The 24,831-nt window shown below is 40.9% G+C and overlaps 2 protein-coding genes and 1 non-coding gene across 3 annotated transcripts; 1 reads left to right on the forward strand and 2 right to left on the reverse strand.

The window, feature by feature from the left end:
- Positions 1-8,775: 8,775 nt before the first annotated feature.
- On the reverse strand, positions 8,776-20,969 carry elgi (E3 ubiquitin-protein ligase NRDP1 elgi). Its single transcript, XM_080280205.1, has 8 exons — positions 20,838-20,969; positions 17,537-17,637; positions 16,603-16,745; positions 13,580-13,736; positions 12,553-12,684; positions 10,811-10,966; positions 9,927-10,046; positions 8,776-8,983 (listed from the first exon to the last, which is right to left on the reverse strand). The coding sequence occupies exons 2-8, from the start codon at positions 17,624-17,626 to the stop codon at positions 8,834-8,836; spliced, it is 948 nt and encodes a 315-aa protein (XP_080136331.1). The 5' UTR covers positions 17,627-17,637; positions 20,838-20,969; the 3' UTR covers positions 8,776-8,833.
- Positions 14,615-14,733, reverse strand: LOC145409980 (5S ribosomal RNA). The gene has a single exon (XR_013899206.1). It is a non-coding gene; the product is annotated as a 5S ribosomal RNA (ribosomal RNA).
- Positions 20,970-22,103: 1,134 nt separating the features above from the next.
- On the forward strand, positions 22,104-24,577 carry Srp9 (signal recognition particle 9). The gene is made up of 3 exons (XM_080280085.1): positions 22,104-22,242; positions 23,544-23,612; positions 24,404-24,577. The coding sequence occupies exons 1-3, from the start codon at positions 22,171-22,173 to the stop codon at positions 24,497-24,499; spliced, it is 237 nt and encodes a 78-aa protein (XP_080136211.1). The 5' UTR covers positions 22,104-22,170; the 3' UTR covers positions 24,500-24,577.
- Positions 24,578-24,831: the final 254 nt, after the last annotated feature.

The raw sequence follows: 24,831 nt of genomic DNA on the forward strand, positions 1-24,831 counted from the left end.
CACCATGACATAGGAAATGTTTAGGGCCACCACAGCCTAGAGGTTCAAATAATCACAGTTCAAGCCAATGTAACAAACTTGTACAGCATTTGAAACAGTAAAGAAGCTGCAACAAATATCCCAACGTACAGAACATACATATTGCAAGATTCAGTTTTGTAAAAGTACGAACTAGCTCTTCACTGCACTATAAATAATCACAATTCAAGACAGCGCAACAAACTCATACAGCATTTGAAACAGTACAATACGGTAGTTGCCACAAAATTAAGCCTGAAAATAAGCAGAGATGTAAGCATTCTATAAGTCAGCATCAGAATACAACATCTTTTCCTTCCATCTTTTCCCACTGTTATATGGGGTCAATGTATTTTGGTTGGTTTTTGCAGCTAACACAACTAAAAAATAAATAAATAAAAAAGAAAGGGTCAGATACCATGCAACTGGTCAACTCTGGAACTGTCTCCCTCTGTCTGTATTTCCTGCTGATCTCCAGTCTTTCAAACGCAGTGTGTCCAGGCATTTCGAAACGATCGGATCTTGAATTTGGCTCTCTCTTGTATTCTGTTTTTCTCTTGGAAGGAACAATAATTGCGGGCTCGCGGCCTTTGGTTCCTTCTTCCTCACATAAAAAAACTTTGCAAGACTGGTCCCTTCAATCCAACAATATATCTCTCATTCTCTCTACGTCCAGATCAATGTACAATATTTAGCTCGACATCTTGCAATGACAGGGGAAATGAAGGCATAAGTTAACCTCTCCAGTCTGAAAAATCCCTCCAAAGCTGAGAGATAGTCAATAGATAGCAAGAATATAATGAAAAATATAGCAAGAATATAATGAAAGATGTAGCAAGAATATAATGAAGAATATAGCAAGAATATAATGAAAAATATAGCAAGAATATAATGAAAAATATAGCAAGAATATAATGAGAAATATATCGCTTGACGAGGTTAATGATAAAGTGCAAAAATGATCAAACTTTCTCAAATCGCTGCTGTTCCTCGCTATATATTTACAGGACAGGTTTCAGCACAGATGCCTGAGGTCACTATATTCTTTTTAAGTTTATTTTTGCTAATGCCTGGGTATTTCTTTGACATAAGGGAGACTTCTTATGGGGAAAAGATTGGAAATTATCGCCACTACCCTCTTCAATACCAAACATCCTTTTTATTTTAATTTGCGGAAGCCTTTTATGTACGTGACACTCCATCCATCATCCAGTCTTTTAATCTCCCATCACATGTTTAGGGATCTGAGGCGAGGATACTCAATTAAGATATTTACAGTGAGGGTGACCAGTTCCCTTTCCCTGAGCAGCATTATAATAAGCACTCAATCCCAACCACAGCATTTACACTCGTAAGGGTTGCATCTGGCTAAAGCACCTTAATGTACGAAACCACCTGGCCTTTATTTTGCTGGAATGGTTACCACCCAATGTAATAAATGGTTTTCTGAGTTACACGAAATCATCTGGCTTGTCACTCAGTGTAGAGTCACCTGAGTAACTATGGGAGTGAATGTATGTGAATATGACCTTAACTAATCTAGCCACTGTAAAACTCATCAAAAATACCATTCTTATATATGAACCTTAACAACTCAACAATGATAAGCTTGAACACACACACAAACACACACACACACACACACACACACACACACACACACACACTGATTTTTCACATGCCATACTGCAAATGCACGAGTCATTCTCAAACCAAAGTGCAGAAACTGAACTTATCATACTACTATAGTAGGACTCGCCTAAGTTTGCGGCTGTGGTGTGGCCCGCACCTGTGTACAGTGTTGCCACGTTTTCTATACCGTTATCTCTCTCTCTCTCTCTCTCTCTCTCCTGGCGGGAGATGTGAGCCACCCTGAGTACTTTTGATTCTTTTATAAGTTGTTTATAATTGTGCTTTCATTTGTTAATTTGGTTTTGTTATATTTAGTGATATTTATCATTTTTTGTATACGACGACAGATGACCCGTTATTGCAGTACCATGACTGATTTTCATTCATTCATTCTCTTTCCCCTTCCTCCATCTCTCTCTCAGCCTGACAATGCCTCCACCACCACCAAGTGTTGGGATTTCCTTCCTCTCATAAAAACTCAGAACTGTTCTTCGTAGCACGCCTTCATTAAAGTTATCAAAGAAATCGGTCATTGGTGCTACAGGTTTCCATTTCTTGGGCGACTTAAACTTGGGACATTGAATCTCCTCATTCTCTCTTGCATCTTTAGAGATTTTTTCAACTGCTCTCTCGCTAATCTTCGTTGCTGCAGCTGTACGAAAGACGACCTTTGATAGGCCTTGAAGAACTACTCCCTTCTCCTTCTCCTCCTGAAAATACTGCCTTACATTGAAGACAATTTCTTTAGCCTGGCTGTGTAGAGGCGAGGAATGGGCTGATTGAGCTGCCATGCTGTCTGTGCAGAGGACATAAAGGAAGTGACACGAGGTCACCACCAGGAAGCTATGCTGTCAAGGCCACCGACTGGGTGTGGAAGTGTTGCCGCTAGCGAGTGAATAATGTTTTTTTTTTTTTTACTTCGGTATTGGCATATGCCTACTATTTTGTCCTACATATTAGCTTATGATTATAAATGTGATTATTCCTCGCCCTTAAAATTATGGTAAAAGCCAGTAAATGTGAGCATTTTTCCCTAGCAACACCTGTACAAGCTATGCTTGGGTCTACGGAGGGGTACGTACTTTACCTTTGGCCAGACTGGGTGTGTCAGTGTTGCCACTCAAGAATTATATGAATTATTTCTTTTACTTTGGATATTGGCATATTTCTTCATTTTCAGGCTCATTCTCTTATATCCATAACTGTAATATTTTTACCCACCCTAAAACTACGCTAAAAAACATTTAAAGTGACTACAATTTCTTTTAGCAACGCTGTACAATATGTATGCCATGTTTCTGTGTTACTGTATAAATATTTTATGCATAATAAGATTACTGTTGATTCATCCATCAAAATACACAAGTGTAAGTTTTATTCATCTGAATTTATCGTATTTGTGTTGCCTTGTACAAAAATAGCTTCCGTTTCACATCGCAAGTTGGGGAAACGTGGCACCATTGTACACAGGTGCGGGCCACACCACAGCCGCACTCTTAGGCGAGTCCTACTATAATAAGATTTACTTAAATGTGGGGATCTGTTTTACTTACAGAATTCTTACTGCTTACCTCACACACACACACACACACACACACACACACACACACACACACACACACACACACACACACACATGTACTCAATAAACTTGTAGTAGAAGTTGTAGACCCAGGTTCATCTAAAATGCAAACCTGGTGGACTGTAGACTAAAGTTTTCCTTGTCTGGCAGTCCACCATCCTTCTTTCAGAGATGAGGGAGTTGAGGGATGTTTGTATAGCCAGGCAGAGGAGCCAGTTGGTTATATCAGTGCCACCACATGAAGGCCTCCCTCTCCAGCACCCCTCATTAAACTACAAAGTAATGAACATCACAGCTTTCAGAATCACAATACCTCCTACGATATTCTGGTGATTCAAAACTTCCAGTCACTACAAATTCTTCTTGTTTAAAATCTATTCACAGCTGATGCTGGAATGCCAACAGAGATTCCTGCTAACTGGCTTAATAAACAGCATAAAAAAAAGATGAGAAGACAAAGCATAAACTGTCACTATTAATCATGTCCAGTCAGTTCTCATTACAAGTGTCCTCTCTGACATTACTACAGTATACCTTTAAGTTCACAGTATATTGTAGAAAATCTGTCTGTTATATATTCACTTCGTCTAAAGATGAGTTACCCAATTTTCAAGATGGTGGTTCCTGCTGTATGTAAAACTATGTGATATACTGGGATGCACATGACTTATAATGAGAACTGCCTGTACTCTCAAGCTGTATATAGTGAGTGACAACTGTCCATAAAGCAAATATCGGATACAAATTAGCATACACTTGCACAATCAAAGCAAAGATCAGAAAAAAAACACACACAAAAAAAGGATATACTCAAATGATACAACAAAAATCAGACAAAAAAAATAAGGTAAACAAATGATGACACTAAGATCAGAAAAAAAAAAAAAAGATAAATTCAAATGATATAGCAAAACGCAGATAAAAAAAAACAAAAAAAACTCACTGATGAAGCAAAAATCGGATACAATCTAGGAAACACTCATAGAAAAACTCAAAGCAAAAATCTGATACAGAATATGATACACTCGGATCATAAAGCAAATATCAAATACAGAGAGGGATACACTCAAATGTTCATAACTTCAAACCAAATATCGGACAGAATATTGGGTACGCTCAGACCCATGTGTGTGTGACGCTGCTTTCTGTTCCATCCATTCATCTATCCATCCACCTGTCCATCCTCCAATCCATTATTACCCCAATATGGCAAAGTGGATCAGGGCTAGGGTACTTTGTCTGCATATTTAGGGAAACAGTGACCAGTTAGGCATACATACATGGCATTACGTGAATTATAAACCCTAACCACCCTTTGGAATTAAATCATTATGGACTGTAACCCACTAGACCACCAGGCACCTAAAAATCGTATGAGGGCACGAGGTGACATTAGGTCTGAGAGGCTGAGGTCTCAAAAACAACTAAAGCCACCTAATTTTCCACTGATTATTAGGGCCTTTAGAACTAGTGGCTAAAATGCTGCAGTCAGAGCAATAGTCCTGCCTACATTTGTGGATCTAAACCCTAAGAGATGCCTGGGAATATCATAATCATGCCACTGAGCTATGTACGCTGGTTTTCTATCTTTAAATGGGATATGGCAGTCCAGTCTTGAGCCATTCACCTCTGAGGGAGTAATATGGGACTGGCTGATGTACTATTTGCAAACACAGTGAAGTAATGACACCTAAATGAGATTCCTGTGTAGGCATTTTGACGGCTTCTTCAGAGTCTTTACTACTGCCTATGATCTCCAGCCTTTCCAACGCTGTGCCCAGGCATCTCAAAATGAACGGATCTTGAATTTGGCGCTCTGTTATCTTCTTTTTGTTTTTCTTGGTGGGAACAAGTTATGGGCTCCTGGCCTTTGGTTTCTCCTTCCTTGCATTAAAAAAACTGCAGTCAATACACAGCAGCTCCAGCTCTATATCAAAGCTTCATTACTCCACATGACAGGCTGTTACTGTTTTACCATTAGAGGTTCCCACAGCCATGCACTGAATACCTATGATGCCTTCTGCTCACAATGCCTCTGCGTGTATGAAGGGCTGAGTGTACCGTCCATTTCTCTAAGCATCAATGTTAATTCTATGATCAAAGCTTTGTATTCCTGTCAGTGTAAGAGACTCCCCAGCACTCTTTCCTTTGCAATTCATTCTACATTTTACACCTTAACATTTTCCTATATGGCTTTGATCTCTTTAATACCATATATAGTTGAAAAAATACCATACATACCCTAGAGAAATCAAAATACCACATGCGGAATTAATCAGGTAAGGAAGACGCAATACAGATCCCCATAGGCTGACAAAAATACAAGCAAATGCCAAAAATATACCTTTTCTCATCGTGTCATTATAATCTAAGCCATTTTTTCTCACATACAACCATGCAGCTAAGAAATGAAAAGAAAATAACGCAGCTCTGAACAGTGCAAACCCAAAGCTATGAAGCGCGAGGATGGAGGAAGTGCCAGGAGTTCCGTTATCTACAAGTTCTATATACAACCACTGGAAAAAATAGTCAACTGTACACACTATAACACTTAAGCTACCACCGGCCATCATAATCATCATCATCATCATCATCATCATCACTCCAGCCTCACTCACCCATAAACGGTTTACGGAAAATGGAGGGGAAGAACATTTAATTTGTTTAGCTTGGAGACATCTTTTAAAATTTAACTCTTGCTGTTTCCTACTTATTTTATCCAGCCTACGAGAGACTTCTAAAACTGACGGGGTTAAAAAGAGATACATAATGTAGTAGTAGTAGTAGTAGCTGCAGTAGTAGGAGTTGTAGTATTAGTAGTAGTAGTAGTAGTAGATGTTGTTGTAGCCTCAGGTTCATCTGAAATGTGAACCCAGTAGGCTACAGGCTAAAACTAATATCCTGCAGTTCACCATGCGCCTTTTGGGGGATGGGGAGGGAGCAGAGGGACATATGTATAACCAGGCAGCGAAATCACCCTGTTATATCAGTGCCACCACATGAAGGCATCCCACTTCACCACCACAGCCTAAATAAACCCCACTGAGACAGACTTTCAGAACTAATCCTTAAATATGAGAGAGAAAGTCTGGACTGCCCCTTCAAATAGAGATATGATAAACTTCTTGAAATGGAGGGGTTGGATACAGCCTATAATAATAATAATAATAATAATAATAAATAGGCAGTTCCACTCCAAATTACATAAAATCATCTGGTGGCAGCATGAATAAGCTGAGAGAGAGAGAGAGAGAGAGAGAGAGACTGTTCTACTGCCAGACACTTTACTCCCTCAATATATTTTTTCGTCTCTTCTTTCAAACTTTTGATAATTTAATTCAACTTCCGAAAAACTTATTGAAAAATTAATGAAGGCTTTATAGCACCTTTATGCTTTCAAAGTCCACCACAAGTTGAATATAATACTAAGAAGCAGCAAGAATAAATTATATATATAAAAAAAAAGGGGGGGGGGAAAAGAGATAAATTGAGATGGGAAGAAATAGCACCTAGCACATCCCAACGAGTGATTTAACCTCATCATCATCATCATTATTATGGTTCTAACCTCAATAAGGGAACAACTAGCATCTGTGTCTCTGTCTCATCACATACAGTACAGGATAAAGAAAACTAATCACAATACACAACAATCCATCATCATCATCATCATCATCATAACCCTACACCACACTAAAGAATGGGTGTGGAGAGGATCTAAATACACCAGAATATAAGCACGATAATATAACAAAAACATACTTTCAAACAATTTCAATATACTCATCTTGCACAATTTTGTATCCAGGAGTTACAAATCTACCAACACAGTCACCACAAAATATTAATCTACCTATCTATCTATTGCCAGATGCCTTAATCCCGTAAGGGGTGGCCACAAACAAACTGCCTCCATGTCGCCCTGTCCCCCACCATTTCACTGCCCTGCTCCCAGTTCACACACCCCTCTCTCATATACCACTCCACTCCATTTGGTGTCAATTATTTGAATACTGATTAAATTTTTGTACAAACAAGAAATACAAACAAAACATTAATCAGTACACAAATAATTGACACCAAGTTAATCCTTTCTGTAAAATGATGTTCTTTGGAGGAGATGATCCATTGTGATGAGTGGAATTGCTGGGTGGGAGAGGGACAGGTCAGAGTTCGAATTCTTTACTTTTTCTAATGTGTCATGCTGCACAGAACTCTCTATATGGGTTCTGTGTACCTCAAAGCACTAGAAAAAATAAACAATTCAAGATTTAACCTGTGGGAGAGACAGGTTTGAGCTTTCTTTACTTTCTCACACGTTCCGGGCTTCACAGAACTCTATGAAGATGAGTTCTGTGTCACCCGAAATATTAGAGAAAATACAGAATTCAAGCTTTAACCTGTGGGAGAGACAGGTTTGACCTTTCTTTATTTTCTCAAACACTCCGGGCTTCACAGAACTCTACGAAGACAGGGCGACTTGGAGGCGATTTGTTTGTGGCCACCCCAAACGGGACTGAGGCGTCTGGCAACAGATAGATAGATAGATAGAAGAATTCCAGCTCTAACCTCTCTCTCTCTCCTACCTGACATTCTTTAGATTTCAAGTCTTATAACCAGATGACCTTCGTAAGCATAGCAAATCCCTTCGATGGAAAATGGATACATCTATTATTCCTCCCACTAGCTGCTTCTGACTGATTTTTGTAGAGTCCATGAAACACTTCCCAATATTCAAAATTGGAAACCAGGTGACATGTGACTTTGTAGTACTTCTTCCTTTGCGATATATTTCATTAACTTGATCTTAACATCCTTTTATATGCTATTTATGCTGTTTTAAAATCACTGTTGTTTATATCAGTAACATACAAGAGGATATTAAGAAGCAATAAGGAAAATATATATCTGAGGAAGAGGGGCAACAAAATCTTCTATGGTTTGTATTCTTGTCAATTAAGGAAGCTCCCTAACACCTTTTCCTGTGAGATTTATTTTGCTTATTACACCTTGCTCTCTGTCTTCAAGTTACAGAAATCATTGTAATATCAACACACTCTCCTTAGACAGCGTATTAACCAGCCATATCTAAAATTATATATCGCTAAGGAAGAGGTACTAGGATGCTTCCTTTACTAATGGAAATACAAATCAATGACTCATATTACATCGTTTATACTCATTAATGTCATACGATTATGTTACAGAAAACACACATAATAAAGTCTTCGTGGCCAATTAAAACAGCATCCCAATATCCAATACACCTTTTCTGTACACCAATACACCTTTCTGTTAGTGTTATAAGATGATTTCATTGAGATCCAACAAATTAAAACAGTTAACTAGCTGCTCATAACTCCTTCCACATTACCAATCATACAGCAAAGCATCACACTTCAGTAACAAACAGATATTATCAACACTTCTACCCACACACATCATCAATATCCCAACCTCTTTTCCTCCCAAGATGGAGAAAAAATTAGAGGTCAGAAAGCCAGAAAAAAATCTACCACTTATTCAATCCTTTCTATCTGTTTCATCCACAGTCCACCAGCCACACATCCCACTTTCACACCACACAACACAATACCTTTGCTACTCAATGCCGTGCGCAAAGATCATCACCAGCCCGGGGTCTAAGAGCATATCGTCGTTCATGTGTCTGTTGTCGCACGCCATCACCACCACAGCCTGCTTCCCCGGCACTCGCTTGCAGATGTAGCTCTCATAGTGACGCCGGTTCATCTGTGTGTATGTGGGGATAAGCAGTGAGGTCTCATGAAGTAGATGGAGACAGTACATGAGGCTAAATGAGTGCATAAGGTAGTAAATGGGTAGAAAGATATTCCTAAGTGTAGGAGAAGATGGTGTACAGAGAATACTATAGCATCTGTAAGAGTACATGGATAAGTAGTAAGGCCTCTTGGGGTAGATGGAAAAGGCACGTGAGGCTATGTAAGTGCATATGATATTGTACAGCCAGAAAGACAACTGTATGTGTATAAGAAGAATAGCTAACACCTGTAAGTGTATGAGAATGAGTAGTGAGGTTCTGTGAAGTAGGCAGAGATAGCACATGAGGCTAAATGAATACATTAAATAGCTTAGATAGAAAAACTAAATGCATTATCATCCACTTACTACTTACCACTAACAACTGGGGTGGAGGTAATAAAAAAAGGTTAAATGGGAAATATAATTTAAGAAAATTATTGGCACCTTATCCGACCACTCAGACCTTTCAGTTTTCTAAATTCTCCCTTTGATATGATTAATAAATGGGAGACATGGGACAAATGCTCTCATTCACTCTACTTATAGTGGACTTACTAAGAACGATGTGCTAAGGAGTCTCCTATGGCAGGCTGTGTATTTGCTCTGCCATGCTTTACCTGCCTTTGCCCTGTCCTGCCCTGCCTTTGCCTTCCTTGAACCATCCTGCTTTGTCTTTCCCTGCCTGTCTTGTCTTGCCCTATCCTGTCTTTGCCAGGTCTTGCCCTACTGTAACTCTGTCCTACTAGCCGTGTCTTGCTACACCCTGCCTTTTCCCTGCTCAGTCTTGCCACATCCTTCCCTGGTCTGCTCTATCTTATCTTCCCTTCGTTCTGCTGTACACTCCCTTTGTCTGCCTGTCCTACCTTATCCTACCCTGCCCTGCTCCACACCTCCCTGCTTCTGTGCCACTCACCTGTCTAGTCTCAAGGGTGGAGAGTCCCGGTGGCCAGCGTCTCTCATGTGCGTTCTCCATCAGCTGGTCAATGATGTGTGGGGGACAGCCAGACTCACTCAGTGCTCGACGGATCACAGCCTGCTCTCCCATAACATAATTTGTATATTAATCATTGTCCACATTAAGTACAGGGGAAAATCTTAAGCTGAAGGTGTTTATAGGAACTACTCATTAAAAGCAAGGGATGGGCTCTTAAATATAACTTTTCACATATAACTGCTGCTATATATTAAGGAAAAACAGTCCAAACAGCTTCACAGGGAGCAAAGGATCGTTCACTGACAATTTTTCTTCAAGTTCTATCTCATCTATCTATAGCCGGATTCCTTACTCCCGTAACAGATGGCCACAAACAAATCACATCCAAGTTGCCCTATCCTATTAACACACCCACTCCAACACACACACATACAACCCTCTCTCATAATTATTCCTCTTTGTTCCATCCCTCCATCTTATCCTAGATCCTTGCTCTCCCTCCACTCACCCACAGACACTCTTCTAATCAGTCTCTCATTCTCCATCATCTCTACATGGCCAAACTATCTCAGTCTTTCTCTTATCACTTTTAATCACACCCACATCAATACTACATTGCTCCTTTACATCATTTCTCCATCTCTGTCTTCATGGAACTCCACTTGCTCCTCTCAAATAACTCATTCTTTAATTCTCCCCTTGGGGCTAAGATGTGAATGAATTTGTGTGTGTGGATGAGTAAATTGGGAGTGTGTCATCCTGTCTCAGCTACCTCCCTTTTTCTGGGGGGAAGCAGCCTAGGTATAAAGATAGATACACTAATTTGCTGATGAGATACAGGTGGTGAACTAGCCGTCACCCACCTGTAGCATGGCGTCAGGTGTGGATATCATGCCACCCCAGCGAGTGACACGAGCCCGGGCCAGACATGACGCCCATCGCACCACCTCATCCTGCTCCATCTGATCGGCAATGGCACGCATCTGGGGGTTGCTGATACGCATTGCACGCATGAAGTCCTGCGGAGGGGAAGAGAGGAGAGAGAGGGGAAGGAGTGTTCAGGTTTCTTAGTAATCCCTTGAATATGAAGACTTATTTTTTTAGCTTATACTTGCTGTTCCCCTAAGATTATATCCACTAGAGGAGGCATTTCAAACTAGAGATAGTTAGATATACCCTTAGTTAATTCCTTCAATATTATAGTTCTGGTGGTATTACAGTGAGAAATACATCACTGGACTGAAAGGATTAATACTTTGAATCTATAGTTTTTGTTACAGTAAGCATAGCAATCCTAGAAGGGGTTAATGAAGGTTGTATCTAATCCCTACTATTAAAAAAATATTCCTTATACTGAATACAGTCACCTGAGGAAGCAAAAATACAATACAAATATCTACATCACTGGAACTGAAATGCTCAAATAAAACAATATCCAAATGATGCCACACTTCCTATTGGGGAACTCTTTCACAAGGCTTTTTTATGGGAGCAGCTTAACCATGTATTAGCATCAGTTACTTGTAGTTGTCTTCTCATAGTTGCTGGAAACTGGTATGAAGAACAACACTCTGCACTCATAATGCACTTTCTGAGTCTGTAATACCTGTGAGGATATGGCAAATTAACGCTAACCTAACAAAGATCCCTAATCCCTTCCAACTCAGCTGATGGGTAAGTCAAGCTGGAGGTTCATTTGATTAGCAACCAAGGAGATTAATTTCTACCTCATAACTAGAGTTCACTGAATATCATACAATCATGCTGGATCCTTCAAAAGCGAAAACGAAAACATGATTAAGTTATAGGAGAAACCCAGGTCTCTCAGATGAATATAAACAAGCTACAATTATCAACCGTGTAGCCACAATGCACTCTTATGGTAGGATCTCCCAGGGTTATTGGTAGACAAGCAAATAATATCTACAGATTTTCCACTGTCATCATCACCATCCATACCTCTCTTCCCACCCCTGGACAGGGGGAGGGGGGAATGTAACCCAAGACTTCTCAACTGAATGGTCTACACTCTCACATGAACTCTCCAATAAAGCCCCTTAAATCCTGACTCCACCTAACAGACATACACATTCACACTTACATATTTCATACATGCTTACATTAACAGAAGTCCTCTGCAATATTGTACTGGACTCTGGATATTATTAAAACAGTCTATCTATCTATCTATCTATAGCCCAACGCCCTAATCCCGCAAAGGGTGGCTGCAGACAAAACGCCTCCAAGTCGCTCTGTCACCCACCATTTGACTACCCTCCCCCCAACTCACCCCCCCCCTCCCTCATATACCTCTCAACTCCATCCCTCCACCTCATCCTCGGTCTACCTCTCGCTCTTCCTCCCTCCACCTCACCTACATACACCCACTTAGTCAGTCTATCATTCTCCATTCTCTTCACATGTCCAAACCACCTCAGTGTATTTCTCCTAATCTTCTCAACCACATCCACATCCACCCCACAGCGTTCCTTCACTTCTTCATTCGTCAACCCGTCCCTCCACGTCACTCCACATGCTCCTCTCAAGTAACTCATTTCCATTGCTCTCACTCTTGACTCTCATAAATAAAGGCCACACTTCCCACCTTGAGGAGCTGAATTTCTCGTTTTTGTTCATTGAGCTGATATTTGTTCTCTGCCAACTCCTGCTGTAGCTCTGCAATTTTCCCAGACTGGCTCTGTATAAGGCTCCGCAACTCTCGCAGGCAGTTGTGATCCTGGAAAAGGGGAACCAGTAAGTATGTGGACATGTTTGAGAATTCTGTAACCTCTTTAATCTTTCTATCTATCTATATCCCGATACCCTAATCCCGCAAAGGGTGACCGCCGACAAAACGCCTCCAAGTCGCTCTGTCACCCACCATTTGACTGCCCTCCCCCCAGCTCACTCCCCCTCCCTCTTTAATCTAATGATGTATTTTCCACTCTACTCTTGCTGCCACACAACTCTATTCAGCTTTGTGGAGATTTTCTGACCTAAAGGGGTTAGATAGTTTTCATAAACCACTTCATTGCTCACTCTTAAAACCTGAAGAAAATTAAACAGGATGAACAATATGCAAAAATGAATAAATGAAATGAAGGGCTTAACGTCAATACTGCAATGACTGGTGCAAGAGGACCCCTTCATGCCATGGCACTGATATAACCAAGTGGGTCAGTGGCCAGGCTATGCAAACATCCCTCAACTGCCTCCCTATTCCCCCAAAGCACAATAAACTTCTGAAAGGCAATTTAAGCCTGCAGTCCACTGGGTTCACATGTTTCAGAGGCCTTGGGTTACAACTACTACTATTATTATACTACTACTACTACTGCACTGTATCCTTCAAGCTGAGTAAAATTGTCTCATGATGGGGAGGATAAAATAAGCGACATCATACAAAATAATGACTTATGTTAAATTTGACAAACAGCCTTAAATGTGAGATAAAAGTACTGGAACAGTTTCTCGTTATTTTGCCTCAGGGTTTTGCACTTCTCAAAACACACACACACACACACACACACACACACACACAAGCCCCCTCTAACCCCCTTAAATAATGGGCACACATATTCCCTTACCTTTTGAGAAACACATGACCATATTATTATTATTATTATTATTACCTTCAGCTCATCTTTGGGCACAACCAGACCGCAGCCCTGTTCACACGGCACTGGGCGTTTGGGGTTGAACTCACACTCCTCCAGGTGGCAGCCCAGTGCATCCAGCTTCACCACCGACCCACACCCATGGGGCTTGTTGTCACACGAGATGTACAGTCTAGCCGGAGGGACAAAAATGTAAATGCAGATTACTGAGAATACTATATAGCCTGTTGACCAGACTCTGTTCATTTTAACTATACATAAAAGTGCCACCTCTCCATCTTTAATGCTGAGCTGGAACAAGAGATGAACACTAGAATATGATGCTAGTCACAAAGAAGTGCTATGGAAAGGATGTTGAGTCATTGTATTCTTGTATTCTACTAATGAGCTATAGGAAATAAGCTGCAAAAGGACAAAAATCTCTGCCTAATTAAAATGAATAAACTACAGGCATATCTACTACTCTATGCAAAGTAAGTTTAGAGTGACAAAGATTTAAGTAACTACTGGAAGGTTAAAAAGAAATCAAATCACGCAACTTTAAATTAGTCACTGGTTTCAATTTATCAACAGTGTATTGAACTGGTGACACTCTCATCTTAAATGTCAGGACCAACTTGCCTAGCCCTGGGTTCCTACGCTCCTCTACAGGGCAACATAGGATTGGATGATGAATGGATAGATGGATGTATTGAACTGGTGCCTGCATGTGATGGCACTGATATAACTGGGTGGTTCTACTGCCTGGTTATACAAATATCCACCAGTTCCCTCTGTTTCCCCAGAAAGGAGGATGGTGGGCTGCAGAAAGGAAACTTTGATCTGCAGTCCACTGGGTTCACGTCACGAAGATCCTGAGGTTGCAACTACTATTACTACTACATCCTGTAATGAAAGGGTTGTGTATCACATTGCACAGTTTTTTTTCATTCATTCATTGCCAGACGCCATGTATCCCAGACGGGGTGGCCAAGGGCTTAGAGTTAATTGTTTTACAGGGAGGGGCACTAATCCTCCACCAACCCCACTTGACACGTAGGGAGAACGTTATGCCAGCAGCATCTGGTGTTCCCAGGCGGTCACCCATCCAAGTACTAACCAGACTCAACGTTGCTTAACTTCGCTGATCGGACGGGAAGCGGTGTACTCACCGTGGTATGGCCGTTAGCAAAATATCTCACTAGTTACCTTCATTAGCCATGTGATCAGAGTGCATTCATTTCAGTCTGATACTCCTAAACAACTTTACTTTTATTATTATTTAAGTTACTCAGTCTTACCCATAACTGCTACGTGTTTCAGCCATCATAATGTGTTCTAGGGGAGTTATGGCCAAAAGCTTAAACAAATGACCTGGTAACTCTGCCAAAGCAGGTTCAAGTCCCAGAATAACAAGGGGAACTATCTATCTATCTATCTATTGCCAGACGCCTTAATCCTGTAAGGTGTAGCCACAAACAAATTGCCTCCATGTCGCCCTGTCCCTGCCATTTCACTGCCCTTTTGCAATTAATGGAATATAATCTATGTAAAGTGACAGATATGGATGTCTGCATGTGATGGCAACTGATATGACTGGGTGGCTCTGATGTCTGGTTATACTGCACCTGTACAAATCCCCAACTCCCTCCTTATTACCCAAAAGTGGATGATGGAATGCATAACAACTCTGGCTTGCAGTCTACTGAGTTCACCTTTAGACAAGCCTGGGAGTGCAACTATCTATCTATCTATTGCCAGACACCTTGATCCCGTAAGGGGTGGCCACAAACAAATCGCCTCCATGTCGCCCAGTCCCCTGGCATTTCACTGCCCTGCTCCCAGCTTACACCCCCCTCTCTCATATACCTCTCCACTCCATCCCTCCATCTAATCCTTGGCCTTTCCCTCCTTCTCCCCCCCCTCCACATCACTCACATACACTCTCCTCATCAGTCTCTCATTCTCCATCCTCTCCACATGGTTGCAACTACTACTGCTAATAATCTGTGTTGGTAATTTCCCCGCTCCTCCCCAAGCCTACTAACATGCCATAGAAGCACTCTTGTTACTGCCCAATACTGTATGAGATCCAACAATATTCAAGATAAGACAGAGGTTCAACAGTGTCCTAGTGGCATGGAGACTGAGAAAAACATGGGACCGTCCTCTCATTGGGTAAAGAAGCTCCCTAACACCTTTTCCTTAGCAATTTATTTTCCTTATTTCACCTTACTGTCCTCTTCTGCATTATATAAATTCTAATACATTGCCTCACTTTACATACATAACATGAAAAGTGATATTAGCCAGCCACATCTAAAAATAAATCACTATGGAAGAAGTGTTAGGGAATTTCCTTAACCAATGATAATACAGGCCAAGGTGATCAAGAACTCTCTGTTAGTGTAATGAACAATGCACGTCTCTTGAGATTAGATCAAATAATACCAGTTCAAAGGCTGCCCCCAAGACTGTGAGAAAGAGAGAGAGAGAGAGAGAGAGAGAGAGAGAGAGAGAGAGAGAGAGAGAGAGAATGGAGAACTATACCAGTTACACAGAAGAAAAGCTGAACAATTTATAGGTCAGTGAGGTGGATTTAAATGACAGATTAAATAACCCTTATGTAGAGCACCTCACCAGGATCAAACAAGAGTACTTCCCATAGTGACGTGCAGGGAAATATGTGAGGATTGGCTCCTGGGTGGACAATGCAGCTGCTTCACCCAGGATGCAGAGTGTCACCATGTGTAGGGTTAGGTTTATAGTGAAAATTATACACAGACATTACAATACTAAGGTTACACAGAAGGAAACATGGTACTAATTTATATTTACTCAACATTTTCCACAATTCTTTTTTTTTAACAGAAACTTAGCAGGGAGAACAAAAAAATCCATACACCAGATTACAGGTGTCCTCCATTCATAAAAAATCTGTGACAGTTGGACTTGATCTGCTGTAGGTTGAAGTCTTGGGGGAACTATTCTGGGGAAGCATGTTTCAAAGAGAACCGGTAAAGTTTAAAACCGAAACTGAGGAACCAAACTGGACTGACTTAGAGAGGAGGCTGCGGAGTATCCTTGGCACAGATTTGAGCTGGGAGGAGGTGATGGGCTGGCGGTCGACAGGGCAGGTCTGCTGGCGTGAGAGCCACTCGTTGATGCACCCGCTGCAGAAGGCATGTTCGCAAGAGGGTGCCTGAAACACATGTGCTGCAATGTACTGTATTTACATTCCACTTGGTAGGTCTATTCAGAGGACTTTCCTATGTACCTTTGAGATAAATTTGAGAACGGCAGATACAATACACACATTATAATAATTTCAATTTTTTTCATAGGTGGCAAACTTGCAAGAAAGAAAAAAATTTCCACTATGGGTCACCTTGACTGCCCCTTATCCTACTACACCACCAGGCATCCATTTGCTGGTTATATGATTACCACCAAACATAATGCTTTCCTGGAGTACAAGAAACTATCTGGCTTATCAGTGTAGTCACCTAACAATAGCATTACAGCAAGTGAGTGGATGGTGGGCATACCCAGCTACGACACCACACTTTGAGATGCTCCAGATGAAAAAACTGAATGGTGAAAGAAAGCATCAGGAGAAATATATTGAGGAGATTTGGCCATGTAGAAAGGATGGACAGTGAGAGTAACCAGGAGAGTTTATGTGAGTGAGGTGGAAGGATGGAGAGGGAAGGGGAGACAGGATGAGATGGAGGGATGGAGTAGAGAGGCATATGAGAGAGGGGGGTGTAAGTTGGGGGGGGGGGCAGTGAAACGGTAGGGAAGAGGGCAACATGGAGACAATTTGTTTGTGGCCACCCCTTAGGGGATTAAGGCACCTGGTTTTGGATACTGGTAGACAGAGATTAAAAGAGTATGAGTGAAGGTGAGATCAGAGGAGTATGAATGAAGATGAGATTAAAAGAGTATGAGTAAAGGTGAGATTAGAGGAGTCTGAGTGAAGGTGAGCATTACCTGTAGTGGGTCTTCCAACACTTCTGAACAGATGGGGCAGAGTAGCTCCTCGTCCACCTCCCCTTGAAACCGCGTCAGGTCGAAACCCATAACATCAATGTCTGGAAGAAAATGGCAAATTCAGTTTTTTCTTCCCTTGTAAATTTAAACTTGAAAGGTGAGTGAATGAGTGGCTCAATCAACTGTGTAGACTCTTGGCTTGTTTTTCCTTCTATCATTTTTTTTCTTGCTCTCTTAACCTTTCCTCACCCCATCCTTAGGTGGGATAAGTCTCTGGATGATGTTGATGGGAACTTGAACAGCCATATACAAGCAACCACATAAAGTCCTGAATGTCAGCTGGGAAAATGTTACTTGGTGTGAGATACCCTTAGATGTTACACTGCATGCAGATGCTGCCCTCTTCCTGCCATCTGTCACCTCATTTTGGGGGACAGGGAGGGAGCTGAGGGACATATGCATAACCAGGTAACTCCATCGTCCAGTTATATAGATTCTACCACATGAAGGCACCTCTCTCCACCATCAAAAGATGCACATAAGCAGTTGCACATGAAAGAAAGACACTGATTTAGCCTGACACAAATGCTGATTCACTTCCAGCAAAGAAATTGTTGTTGGGGAAGGGAGGTAGGGGTATCAGGAGAGGGTAGTTGGTGATGACGGTGCTACAGTTTTCTTCCTCCTCTCAATGCAAATCATCACTCAGAAGCAACCAAACACCTGTGCATAAGGCCAACACACTCACTGCCACAAGTGATCAGAACTGTCCCTCTGATTTATACCTCATGTTATATAACCACAACAAACACTCAATTCTGACATCAACACAGCTGTATTGTGAATCAGGGGCAAGTTTATGTCAAAACTTATATCAAATTATTTAAAGTGGGGAATGACTGCATGACCGAAGTAAATATGCTCGCACTGTGTACATTTACGGTACCTGTGTTCAGTATATTCTTGATAATGTACTGTAACTGCTAAGTACACTGGTTTCCTGAGGTGTGTAAGGGTTCAGTTCCAGACAAAGACTACAATTACAAAACTGCAGAATTTTGGAACTCAGCCTATTTTTTCTATTCGGTTGCTACACTACAATACTGTATACCATAATGCATGTGCAGCTGTATGCCCAGTGATGTCCCCTTTTCTTTACCAGTCTCTTCAGTGCCACTACTACACCACATGACAACCATGTCCTACACCAAATTACAACTAAATCCTGTTATGAAAATATATACAGTAGCTAATATTACTGTTAACCAATCCTTTACGGCATCATCAGGCAGAGGCACAGGGCAGGTTACTCAGTACAACCATTTAAGGCCACAGTGACCAGTCATGGTTCCATGAGTGGCAATTTGTGAGTACTAAACCTATCCACCTCTTAGATATATGTCCTTAAAGACCACATCTGGCTGGGGCACCTAAACTCACTAGACCACCAGGCATCCATCTGGTTAAGTGGCTGGCATTCACAAAGCTATAAATGGTTTCCTGCATTACTGTCACTCAGTGTTGAGTCACCTGAAGTTAACAATACACCAACATGTGAATGGCTATCCAGTGAATGAGTCAGTGGTTAACGTTACATACGAATAACAGCTACAACAAAGGACAATTTGCTACCATACTCCTGCAGTCTTCTATCTACCTATCTATATCCAGATGCCATAATCCCAAAAGGGGTGGCCGTCTGACTCTATGTTGGTTGTTTTACATGCAGGGGCACTAACCCTCCACCAACCCAATGGCTGACAAGTAGGGGACATATGGGTTGGTTATATGGCTACCACCCAGCACTGTACATGGTTTCCTGGCTTACAGGAAACCATTAAGTTTGCCACTATAAAACACCTGAAAAGGAAAGAAGAGTACTGGTGACAGGAAAGATGGGAGAAATAGGAAGAAATGAATGCAGACAGGAAAAGAATGATAAAGGGGATGGAAGGAGTAGGCAGCACTACATCAAGTGAGTGGATGATGGTGCACAACAAAGCATTCCCCATATATGAAAAAGTTACCCCCGAAATGACATAAGCCTGAAATCTGTGTGTGCTAATCAAACCCTGAGCCTGGCTGCACCGCCCAAGAAGCCCCACAAGGACCCTGTACCCTGCCAACCCAACACCCCTCCCCTGTCTCTTTACCCAATTATCTCACACAAAGAAGGGTACTCAAATAATAAGCTCTCTTTATAGGTCAGGGCAGCCTATAATAATAATAATAATAATAATAATAATAATAATAATACCAGTAGTATGTGTAGTAGTAACAAAAGTTGTGATAACAGTATTAATAGTAGTGCTCTTAATAGTAGTAGCAGTAGTATTGGTGGTAGCAGCAGTAGTAGTGATAGTAGGAGTAGTAATAGCAGAGGAGGTGGTTCTAGTAGTAGTAGTAGTAGTAGTAGTAGTAGTAGTAGTAGTAGCAGTACTGTAGTAATAGTAATAACAGAAATACCATCAAAATAATAATAATAATAATAATAATCTATCTATCTATCTATCTATCTATCTATCTTAAAATTCCTGCCCACTGATGCAAGTTTTTAGTAATGAGAGATTAAAAAAAGCTAAATTAATATAAAAAACAATGCATATCCTGAAGAAATTATTTATGAGCTGAGAGAATAACATATATTTGATAATCCTTTTCCTCTATGACAAGTCTCAATTCTTTCTGTATATTTACCTTCATAATAACTCAAAGTCAAGCGGCCACCCCTTATGGGATTATGGTGTCTGGCAATAGATAGATATATAGATAGATAGATTGCTATATTTATACCTTAATTTCCTGTTTCAAGAATATATTTGTGATGTGGCCAACTGATATTGATGAACATGAAAATATGAGAAAAGTGAATGGCTGTTGCTAGTATGTTGGTCAAATATATTACAGGAATATATATATTAAAAAATTACTGTATAATGACACTTGCTCCTCTACAAACACCATCTCACTCTCATCACTACACACACACACACACACACACACACACCAATCACTATACTCCTCTTCAGTTCAGGTGATGGCCTGTGTAGTCAGACTGACGATTAAAACTTGACTAGTAACCAAGGAGACTCAATCCTACCATATAACTATCAATCACTGAATTTCATGCACCCTAGACATATTATACGAGTTGAAAATGGCCCAGTTCCCTCAAATGAAAACAAACCAGCTATACCAACCCTCACCAACACACCAAAACATCACTACCAACCCACTGCCAACACCACACACCTACCACAAATACCCCTCCATTAATCACCACACCGTTAATTTTACTTACGAGGTGAGTCAGGGAGGGAGAGGAGAGGGTCAGGAGACGAAGGTGATCATGACTGTTTACTACCAACACCACAGACGCCACTACACACTCTAGTCACACTGGCTCACTCACACTCACTCTCACTCCTCCCTCCCTCCCCCTCCCGGCCAACAAACCTGCTCGAGTTGTCATATCCAGCATTGTCATATCGCTAAATTTTAATTATTAAATCTAAAAATCTCCACCAACTCACAAAAAATGGCTAAAAACTCTGCAATACCAGTCAAACCTTCTCCAAATCCCTAAAATACCCTTTGATTTCTTGTTGCTAAACGTTAAATATAGTGGCTTAAGGATTTTGGGTTAGGAAAAAGCCCCATCCCTGAGTATCTATATAATCATTCAAACTTTGGAAGAATCCCTGGAATATACCTAAATTACTAGTAGTTAAAAGTTAAAAATGTCGATTTAAGAGGAGATATTGAGATCGAACAAAAAGCGCTAAATTACCAACACCAAGTATCTCCATGATATCGTTCAACTTTTGCGAAAATCTCGTGAATATAACTAAATTCCTTGCTGCTGGATGCTTATATTTGTAGCTATGTGAAGGGAACTTATATGTGGGTCTAGCTAAAAGTACTAAATTGCCAACCCTGAATCCCTGCACCCATCCCCTCCCACTCCAATCCCCACCCATCAATCCAATCCCACCCACCCCCACCCCACCTGTATCTCCTCACCACCGCCATCTGTTGCCCGAGGTTTCCATTGTATCCCCAAAACAGGTGCGAAAAGGTGTATATTCATTTATTTCCTATTTCTGGTAATATAAGGAAGAGACTGATAGGCCTATTTGTCACCTGGTGGGAGGACCATTACAGGTATAATCGTAGGAGCCGAAATTTACAATGGGAAAACTTATCCACGTGTGCATTTTCTTTTGTGGTTCTTTGATCATTAGCTTATTCTCATACTAAAACTAGCGCCCTTCTTTTTAACTGCTTCATATATATGCAACGAATTTTGATTATTCCATTTCATTACAGCATCATCGCTCTTTTTACTTTCCAGCTGTTATTTTCGGAACAAAATATTATAATTTGGATTCTTATAGTTCTGCTTAAAAGAATAATTACGCTGTACATGCTCAACACTACCCAGGATTTCGCAGTACCTCGATATACCGGGATGCAAGGTGTAGGACAAATCGCTGAGTGAAAGGTGATACGGAGCGTCCCAGTGAGAGGGTAGCCGAGGCCGAATTTGCCAAGTGGCTGTAAACAAACCCTCAGGTCTGCTGTTGGCCTCACGTCTGCTGGATTTCCTTTTAATTATAGCAGCTCCGTCCAATATGGTGTTTGTGGAGACATTTGAGGACTTCGAGAAGGCGGCAGAGCGAGTGTACCTCAACGCCCCCATGAAGGTAGAGAAGCTGAGACAGGTGGGGGGGATATATACCTTGGCATATTGACAGGTCGTAGAATTCATTGTGATGGAGGTACCACTCTGCACTTTCATTATAGTGGATGCTCTTTCATTATAGTGGATTTAAGGTGATTCCATGTCTGGTTTTGTGTCCATATCCCCACACCTTTAATCAATCGTGTTTTTATACCCTTTGATACTTTCAGGAAGACTTTTAATAGTGTAAAAAAAAAATGTTCCTCATCTGTAATATACTTCTAGGCGTAAAAAAATTTCAGGATTAAAAAGTACACAAGCACATAGCAGTAAACATTTGGCCAGATCCTCTCAGTTTCTATGTATTATTCTCCAATATAATCAATCAGCACCTTTCACAAGTGCCAAGTGAATGTGTGTAGTGACAGTTGTAACCCAGCCATTTCACAGGACAGTGTTGGTAGCCACACTTTCACACTTTAGACCATGCCTCAATATTTATCATCTTCTCAGTTCTTTATGGTGCAATGTTGGCTTCACTTCACAGGCCTCACTATTGGCACGTAATTCATTGTTTAAAAACTGATACTATAAACACACCTGCCAAGCTGTTACTTTGTTGACTGCCTAGTTAAAAGGGGATGCTGAACCCTTTTCATGTAATTCTTAATACATATTTCCACAGACCAGTTCAATTTTGTCATCAACAGCTTCCACAACTTGCTTCATCACACACAGGCATATTACTATATCCATTCAGGGAGTGGATGGTGGCTTTAGTGGAAGAGCGCCTGACTGGAGACCAAAAGTGCATTTGCACCACGCCCGGGTAAGCTGCCTTGCCAGGAGAGGTAGTGCTTTCCTGTCACCTGGCTGGTTGTAGCAGCCGTGCTTCAGTGGGTTGGAGTGCTGTGACTGAAGGGTCGGAGGTTTGAGTCCACCCAAGGGTCATTGGTAGACATCATGAACGGCATCCAATCATAAAGTGCTACACGCTCTAAAACCTAAGTCCTCTACCCAGGGGCAATGCCCTAGCCCATATAAAAAAAAGGGGACATGGGCATTAAAAAGAAAAAAAAAATCCACCTTCTTGGCCTACCACACTTCCTCCCTGCTTACATATTCAGTATAGCCAAATAGAAATGTATTGCAGGAAGAGTTTTTATACTGCCAGTCTGAGATATAGGTTTGATACTTGTACCTAAAGAAACTTAACTTCAGCCATGGATGAGCCAGCTCTACACCAAAGATCAACTTCATCTCTATGTGGTAATTTTTAATATTCCTAAACACGAGACCTGATCAGATACCCTTTCTTTTCAGACGAGATGTGTGATGAAATATGACCACAGCAACAGCAGCCTGCAAGTCAAGGTCACAGACAACACTGTGGTGAGTCTTGCAACTGATATTTTGCATCACTAAGGCCTCTAGTATGAAGCCAGTGCATGAATGTGTACACAAGCCTTATTTCTTTCTTTCACATTTTTTTTGGATGATTTCTGAATATGTGAATGAGCTTTTGTGATGACGTGTTACCTTAACGTCGTGCCTGCTGCCACAGTATTATTTAGCATGGGAACAGCCCCTAGTCCTGCAAAGTTTTTATGTCTCAGTTTTGCCAGGAAAAAATGTTATGTTAGACAGTTACTTGTACAGGTATAATGTCAGTCATGATTTGTATATATAAAAGCTCCTCTATGAAGTCTTTTATATAAATTTTTTGTTGCTACTAGACAGTTTATTCAGCATAGCAGGCCCTTCATAATGATAGTGTTAAAAGTACAGTGTCTTCATCTATCAATCTATCTATTTGCCAGATGCCTTAATTCCATAAGGGGTGGCCACAAACAAATTGCCTCCATGTCACCCTGTCCCCTGCCATTTCACTGCCCTGCTTCCAGCTCACACTCCTCTCATATACCTCTCCACTTCATCCCTTCATCTCATCCTTGGCCTCCCCCTCCACCTTACTCACACACACACTCCCTGTCATTCTCTCGCTATCCATCCTCTCCACATTGCCAGACCATCTCAGTGTGTTTCTGCGACCTATCACATCCATACATAATCTCCCTATTCTTCTACTATATTTTTTTTATTAAGCTTTGGGGAGACTTCTCATACTGAAAGAGGATATATAAATACTTTTGATAACACCTTATTTTCTTTCAAATTTTCAGTGCATACAGTTCAAGACTGACAGCCAGCAGGAACTAAAGAAGCTGGAGAAGCTCATTGGGAATCTAATGAAACACATGGCATCGGGGGAGAGATAACTCACCGGTGCCTATTACTCATGGTTTCTGCCTCTTGATCGTCTGTCTTCGATGTAGTATAGTAAAATGAACAACTATCTGATGGTTTTTATTGTGAAAACCCAGGTAAAACAAACTTACATTAGTTGAATACTTTTGAAGCTGTGCAAAATGATGACTAACAATATGCTAAATGTAATATCACACAACAGTACAGAAATAATGTTCCCATACAACTTGCCTTATAAGTACGAGTACAGCCAAAAAAAAAAAAGTATTAATATAGAAATTTCCAAAAATAAGTGAATAATTATAAAACTCTATTCTTATAGGTAATGCACAGATACAGAAAA

This window comes from Coenobita brevimanus, chromosome 83 (genome assembly GCF_032717465.1).
Source record: "Coenobita brevimanus isolate Jiangsu-jjx chromosome 83, ASM3271746v2, whole genome shotgun sequence".
NCBI lineage: Eukaryota > Metazoa > Arthropoda > Malacostraca > Decapoda > Coenobitidae > Coenobita > Coenobita brevimanus.

Bases quoted from the DNA above. Each gene is read 5' to 3' on its own strand.
- elgi (XM_080280205.1), bottom strand. From the start codon at position 17,626: ATGGGTTTCGACCTGACGCGGTTTCAAGGGGAGGTGGACGAGGAGCTA. The intron at 12,685-13,579 runs GTAATAATAATA...CCCCTTTTCCAG, and splicing joins TGCCCAAAGATGAGCTGAAG to GATCACAACTGCCTGCGAGA. The intron at 8,984-9,926 runs GTGAGTGGCACA...ACATACACACAG, and splicing joins CCACCCTTGAGACTAGACAG to ATGAACCGGCGTCACTATGA.
- Srp9 (XM_080280085.1), top strand. From the start codon at position 22,171: ATGGTGTTTGTGGAGACATTTGAGGACTTCGAGAAGGCGGCAGAGCGA. The intron at 22,243-23,543 runs GTAGAGAAGCTG...CTTTCTTTTCAG, and splicing joins ACCTCAACGCCCCCATGAAG to ACGAGATGTGTGATGAAATA. The intron at 23,613-24,403 runs GTGAGTCTTGCA...TCAAATTTTCAG, and splicing joins AGGTCACAGACAACACTGTG to TGCATACAGTTCAAGACTGA.